Genomic DNA, 7,238 nt, shown 5'->3' with positions numbered 1-7,238 from the left:
ACTCTGTTGGCAGATCCTTTAGCTCCTTTAGTCACCAAGAGCTCAGCTCTGCTTTGGTACAGTCAGTGAGGCACAGCAAATGTGGAGGGAAAATAAATGAAATGAGGCACTACCAATGGCATTTCTTTATGGAAATTATTAAAAAATGAAACAAAGGATAGAAGAGAACATAGCAACCACAAAACCAACAAGAACTATCAAGGATGACTTTTATTACATGTGACTTCAAGAAATATGCAACCAGTTTAATGCTTCTGAAACCATCCAGTCATCAGTCTCCACACTGCAGCCTTGAGCTCCTGGTTCCTCAGGTTGTAGATGAGGGGGTTCAGGGCTGGAGGCACCACTGAGTACAGAACTGACAGGGCCAGATCCAGGGATGGGGAGGAGATGGAGGGGGGCTTCAGGTAGGAAAATGTGCCAGTGCTGAGGAACAGGGAGACCACGGCCAGGTGAGGGAGGCAGGTGGAAAAGGCTTTGTGCCGTCCCTGCTCAGAGGGGATCCTCAGCACAGCCCTGAAGATCTGCACATAGGAGAAAACAATGAACACAAAACAGCCAAAAGCTAAAGAGGCAGCAAGCAATGAAATCCAAATTTTTCTGAAAGTGGAGTGTGAGCAGGAGAGCTTGAGGATCTGGGGCACCTCACATAAGAACTGGCCCAGGGCATTGCCATGGCACAGGGGCAGGGAAAATGTATTGGCTGTGTGCAGCAGAGCATTGAGAAAACCACTGGCCCAGGCAGCTGCTGCCATGTGGGCACAAGCTCTGCTGCCCAGGAGGGTCCCGTAGTGCAGGGGTTTGCAGATGGACACGTAGCGGTCGTAGCACATGACGGTCAGGAGGGAAAACTCTGCTGAGATGAAGAACAGAAAGAAAAAGAGCTGTGCAGCACATCCTTCATAGGAGATGTCCCTGGTGTGCCAGAGGGAATTGTGCATGGCTTTGGGGACAGTGGTGCAGATGGAGCCCAGGTCACTGAGGGCCAGGTTGAGCAGGAAGAAGAACATGGGTGTGTGCAGGTGGTGGCCGCAGGCTACGGCGCTGATGATGAGGCCGTTGCCGAGGAGGGCAGCCAGGGAGGTGCCCAGCAAGAGGCAGAAGTGCAGGAGCTGCAGCTGCTGTGTGTCTGCCAATGCCAGCAGGAGGAAGTGCCTGATGGAGCTGCTGTTGGACATTTGTTGTGTCTGCACATTTCAACATACAGAAGGAGGAAAGACAGGGCAATGGAGGGGAAATTTCTCAAATCAAAAAACAAAACTCTTTGTCATAGCCTCTTTCTTTCCACCAAAGACCTCCCCCTTGTGTATGTCTAAGAGATCTTCCTTCACCATTGTTGCTGGAGCTGTGATTGCTGCTGGCCAATGCTGTGTGAAGAGCTGGACCTTGGCATGCAGGACACCTGGGAGTCAGCCCTTAGCCCCAGTCAGTGCAGGGGAGCAGTGAGGGCAGGGGCCAGTCCTGGTGTTTTGACTTGGATAAAGAAGGTTCAGCTAAGGCAGAGGAGCTGCCTGGGTGAAGGGATGGCGATAACAGAAGGAAGAATGAGAGATTCTGCTGCACCTGGGTTAAACAGAGAGTCCAGGGAGGCAGGAGGATTGTCTGAGGCTTAGTGCAGACTGAGGAGAGCTGCTCTATCCCTCTCCGGTTCCAGCTGCCCTGCACTTGCACCTTTCTGAAATCCACTCCAGTGTTACCCTGGACAGTCAGGAGACACTGCTGAGAGCAGAGGGATCCCTGGCACACAAAGTGGCTCCTGCCTTTCCCAGAGTCAGGAGAGTGGGCTTATTGCCAACCTCCCAGGCTGCCCTGCCCAGAGCTGCCCGGGCACAGGGAGCTGGGACACCCCATTGCTGTGCTCAGCCTGCACAGGAGGAGCCCAAGGGCTGGGCATGGCCCTGCAGCTGGAACTGCCATTGCAGAGAGCCCCTCAGCAATGCCAGCAGCACCTGGGCAAGGCAAGGAGAGAGAGGGTGAGCCGGGCCTGAGGAAAATCTTTTCCCTGGCCAGCCCTGCCCAGCCCCTGCCAGGCAGCAGCAGGGCAGGACAGTGGCCCTCAGGCCCTGGTCAGCAGGGAATGGGCACATGGCCGCAGAGATGCCCTTCATCTCTGGGGCTGCTCTGCCAGCCCAGGAGGGACTGAGGGCCCCGAGCCCCTGGGCTGAGGGCTGTGCTGGCTGCGAGGGGACACAAGAGCTGTGCTGCTCAGGGCAGTGTCTGCCCTGCAGGGCAGGCTCGGCAGGTGCCACATCTGCCCTGCAGCAGGACTTCCCTCAGCACTGCCTCCCTCCCTGCCTGCCCAAGGCTCTGCTGCTGGAGCTGTCCCAGCCCCAGCTGCTCCTGTGGCCCCGGGCTCCGTCCCTGCCAGAGCTGCCAGAGCCCAGCCCAGCCCCTGGGCCAGCTCTGCCCTTCAGCTGCTGGGCCCTGCAGGGATGAAAGAACAGCTCCCCCAGCCTGGGCACCATGGAAAGGTGATGCTGCATGAATCTGGAGGCTGGGTAGGTGCAGGCAATTGCTGAGGTGCCCAGGAATCCTCAGGGTGATGGTATAGGAGTCTCAGCCCCTCCTCTGCCCTGCACAGCTGAGTTTCCATTACCACCAAGCTGAGCCAGGGAACAGTGGGAGCAGAGATTCAGGGAAGCAGAGACCCAAGCAGGAAACTCCTGCCCTGAATGAGCTCATGACAAGTCCCTTCAGAAGGGGAACCCTGCACTGCATGACATCCTCCTCCTCCTCCTCCTCCTCCTCCTACTCCTGTGCCACAGCGAAACTGGGAGGCTCCTCCTGACGAATCCCCCAGGCTGTGGGGTGTGCTGGCTTCAGAAGATCCCTCCAGGAGCACAGGGGACATTGCCCTGCACCCACACACTCACCAGGCACAGGGCTGTGAAGAGGTTTCCCCAGGTGAAGTCTCAGCTCAATGTCTTCCCAATCCTGATTGCCTTCAGCCTGTCTCTGCCTTGCCCCTGTCCCCTCAGTACCTGCAGGCAGAGCTCTCAGCCCTGCTGGGCTAGGAGAGGAGCTGGCCCTGGGAAGAGCTGTTCCTTTAAAGCTCAGCAGCACAGACACAGCACAAGGACTTTAATGAGCCTCTCAGGGATTTGGGGTTGTTTACATCACACTGAGTCCCTGAGAGAGTGCTCAAAACACTTCTCAATAACTCAAAGTTAAAATGAAACTCTGAAGTTTCTTGAAATTCTAATGAGTCCCACAGATGGACACAAATGAGAAAGTGTCCCCAGGTTCCAGTTGGAGTAGAACACTGGAGGCAGTGATGACAGCTGGGGACAAACAAGGCAAAGGTGTCTCTGGTGCTGAGCAAAGCTGGATGTGTTTGAGGAATGCAAAGGGCCAAGGCCTGAGCCCCAGCCCCTGGCCAGGCAGATGCTGTCCCTCCCTCCTTGCTCAGGGCTCTTGCCGCAATGGGCACTGGCATGTGGGGATGTGCAATGGCAAGGGCAGGAGCATGGGGCGGCCCCTGCCAGGCTGCTGGGCAGGGACAAGGAGGCAATGAGGCCCCAGGCCTGCAAGGGTCACTTGTCTCCTGCTGCTGCCTCAGGCCCAGGCCCAGCAGCCATGGCCAAAGTGCTGCCCAGGTTGGCTCTGGCAGGGCTGTCTTGCAGCTGCTGCACATGCCTGTGCCCTGTGCAGCCCAGGCTGTGCTACCGTGTCCCTGCCCTGAACCTTTTATATATGAGAAGCTTGACTAGGCCAATATTCAAGCAGCAATGAATTTATTATTTAATATGGTAAAGTATGAGTAATACAGCGCTGGGTACACTGGGGGATGTTTTCCCTCAAACTGCACACCGATAGTTGAAGGTTACAGGTATTTATAAGGGCACACATAAGCTTTCTCAGCAGTTTCTCCTTCCAATTTTTACTCATCAGTAGATTCTATTCCCAATTTTTATGTCACAATTCTATACACTATTTTGATTTAGTTTCTCTCAGGATGTATCCCAAAAGGAGTACCCCCAGATGGTGGTGGTCCAGTTTCCAAAAGAAAAAAGATAAATCCCATCTGGTGGAGTCCAGCTCCCCAGATGTGGGTCCAGCTTTTAATTGCAGACACTATAAATCTTATAATAGTGATTTCCAGCTTTCCTTGGTTTAAACTATAAATCTTTGAGTTGATGTTCATCTTCCTTTCTCAAGGTTCTTTTCTCTGCTTTATTAAGTTGTGAAATAAGCATATTTCCTTTTTATATATTCCAAAGCTATAGTTTCAAGGATATGAACAATAGTCTAAAATTATACTTCAAAAGGTTATTATTGCAGAACTTTTTAAGGCTTAACTACAAGCAAAGAGCAACATCCTTCATGCTTTAATTCAAATGCTCCTCAATCAACCAAGGTTATTGCAAACAAAAGATGGGTTCAAAGGCCTTCTTCCATGCTTTATTTCCTCAGTTATTATTAAAATTCGCAACTGTCCCATTGCTGGTCTCCGTATTGCAATCACAAATACACACATTGCCTGTATGTACCTGACACGAAACACAGCTTTGTATCTCACAGTTCTCTCCCTACTTGTATAAATTTTCATTTATCTTAGTCTTTTGTGTCTGGGCTTCAAATCTGGCCAAAACTTTGGAAGCTTTTCCCTTTTTGTCTCCTTTCCTTAATCTCATTATTTTGGATATCTTAGCTATTTTCTCAAGTTGGCCAACCTCTCCTGTAGCCAATTCCAGGTCTACCACAGCAATCTGCATGCTTTGTATAACTGAGTGGATTAGTCAGATAAAACATGGAATAAGGCAAGGTAGAAACAATAACCCAGCTAATGAACACAATATCATGAACCCTACTTTCTTCCACCAAGTTCCCCCTCCAAGCATCTGGTCCCACCATGAGGCTTGAAGGATGGAATTCCATTTTTGGACTGGGACATGAGCCAGCCTTTTGATCTCTGCTGCTAAACCTCTGATGATTTCTCCATAATCATTAATCTCAATGCGGCACTCGGACTCATTGAATTTTCCACACACTCCCCCTTCTTCGGCCAGCAAATAGTCCAGTGCTGTTCTTTTCTGATACAAAAGCCCGCACCTGAGTGTACTGCCAGCTTAACAAGTCCAGGGCCTTCGAGGAGTTATTTGAGACTATTTCTACCACTGTCTGTAGTCTAATCAATCGGTTCAGTAGGTAAATAGAGGTCATATATCCCCAGCTTCCATCTTGAGCCCAAGTGGCTGGCCCATGATAATCTATTATTCTTTCTGCTAGCCACTCTTCTTCTCCCCATTTTTGGTCCCCTCCTGCCCTTGGAAACTCAAGTTTCAATTCTCTTTTTTCCCTGTTAAGGTTTTCATATAAGGGTGCTCCTAACAGGTTACTCTTGGACTTTGGTAGTCCAAAGAAGGAGGGTTGTATAATCCCTAATGTACAGGATCCTTTCCATCTACAGGGCAGTTCACTGTAAGCTTTTTGCCCACAAATCCAATATATACTATTTGAGGCTTTCTATGGTCATTTACAGCTTCAGGTTTTTCCCAGTAAATTTTAGGGTCTCCAGGGATTGGTAAGGGTTAGCTACAGGACTTTTATGCCAGCCCAACTTTATCTGGTTGTTCCATTTGCAATTTTTCTCCTTATTTAGGCTCCAGTATACAGCAGGAGGTGTTGGCTGCCAAGTTCTAGTGTTATTGTTTGAATTTACTGCTAAAGTAGATGTGCAGGGAGTATACCCTACCACTTCAGTATATTTTCTCCCCTCCTGCTGATGCAAACGGTTCCAATTATTTGGTGATTTAAAATCCATCCTTCAGGCCATTTCAATCTTTTGGAAATTTGAGTATGGTTCTATTTTAGAAATTGCTCTGGTGCTGGACTCTCACCTCTCCATGGCCATTTTTCAGCTGATTTCTATCCCCCACAAATCCAACAATTGGATAACTCCAATTCTGTGGGAATTTCTTGCATTAGATCTACAAAAAGGTTTCTATTTGAAGTCAGAAAACCTCAATCAATATACTGTTCTAACTGTTCTAACTGTTTGTGTTGTTGACTTAATTTATTTAGCTTTTCTTGTTCTACTCTTTTCTTTTTTGCTTCTGATTCTTGATTTTGTAGTTTTTGAGTAATTTGTTTCATTCTACTCTCTTGATCTCTTCCTTCTCTGTCCCTTGCTAAAAAAATGAATTTGGTTTATCCCAGACAAATTAATTCATCATCATCCTTGAGAAAGCTGGTGAACACGGGCCCATCCTTGGGAGAAACCTTCAGTCTGTGTTTTAAATTTTCCCCAACCCAGTATAATTTGCCACCCATAGTGCACATTTTTAATTGGTTATGGTCAGAGCACTCTTCACTAACATGGGAATGTGCCATGAACACTGATTCCATTTTCCCCCCGATCCAGACAGTGTGATTGCATTTGTCACAGACAGCCGGAGCAATAGGCTCTGATCCTGCAGCTCATGGATTATGTGGAGTTCAGGAGTGAGGCTATTAAGGCCTATTGCCTGGGATGCAATGATCAATACAGTGAAAATAATCCTCAGAGGGTTTAACTCTCTACCTCTCTCAAGGCCCCTTGGGTTGCATCCAAGGGCCGAGATGTAGATCTTCTCTGTAGCAGAGTTTATACCTTGGGATTTAGTCACTGATATCTTTCGTTTCATTTTTGCCTTTCGCCTCATGAGCCTTCAGATCTCTATTTATTGTGGTTGTGGCCTGATTCTTTTTAATTTAGGCCAATTGGCCCCTAATTTCGGGGGATGTGTGACTACAATAGGGTTGGTGTATGTGCCTCCCCCTCTTCCAGCGATACTTGGCTTTCTGCCACTCTTTTGCTTTAATTTAATATTTGTCAGGTATCCAATTGCCCTTGTCACACTCTGTTTTATCTAATTTGGCCTTTGGTACTTCCTGGAAATCAATTCCTGCTCTTGTTCCGTGTACCCAAGTTCTCCACCAATCTTTATCACCTGTTTTAATATATCCTTTCCTTACTGCAGCCCTCAATGTTCTATCAGTTTCTATTTCTATTTATTTTGTACAATTACAGCAGAGAGCATTAGGGATCTGTCGCTTTGGTAGGTTTGTGTACCAATATTCTTCACACTCTATACACTTAAAACAACCCCATGGATAACACAGTTTGGAGCAGTACATTCTATCTCTCGTGAGTATAACTGGTTCTGCAGCTTAAGGCAGGAGCGTTTTCGTAACATACATCAGTCTCTTTGTAACTTGATTTTCAGTTCTCCGGGGGTAGATGCAATTCTCCACTG

At 48.5% G+C, this 7,238-nt stretch overlaps 1 protein-coding gene across 1 annotated transcript; it reads right to left on the bottom strand.

Moving 5' to 3' along the window:
* Nucleotides 1-245: 245 nt before the first annotated feature.
* Nucleotides 246-833, bottom strand: LOC141726642 (olfactory receptor 14J1-like). The gene has a single exon (XM_074531593.1). The coding sequence runs from the start codon at nucleotides 831-833 to the stop codon at nucleotides 246-248; it is 588 nt and encodes a 195-aa protein (XP_074387694.1).
* Nucleotides 834-7,238: the final 6,405 nt, after the last annotated feature.

Source organism: Zonotrichia albicollis, chromosome 37 (assembly GCF_047830755.1).
Source record: "Zonotrichia albicollis isolate bZonAlb1 chromosome 37, bZonAlb1.hap1, whole genome shotgun sequence".
In the NCBI taxonomy this organism is placed as follows: Eukaryota; Metazoa; Chordata; class Aves; order Passeriformes; family Passerellidae; genus Zonotrichia; species Zonotrichia albicollis.
This window is presented reverse-complemented; position numbering and strand designations above follow the sequence as displayed.

Coding starts and splice junctions, on each gene's coding strand:
- LOC141726642 (XM_074531593.1), bottom strand. CDS start 833: ATGTGCTACGACCGCTACGTGTCCATCTGCAAACCCCTGCACTACGGG.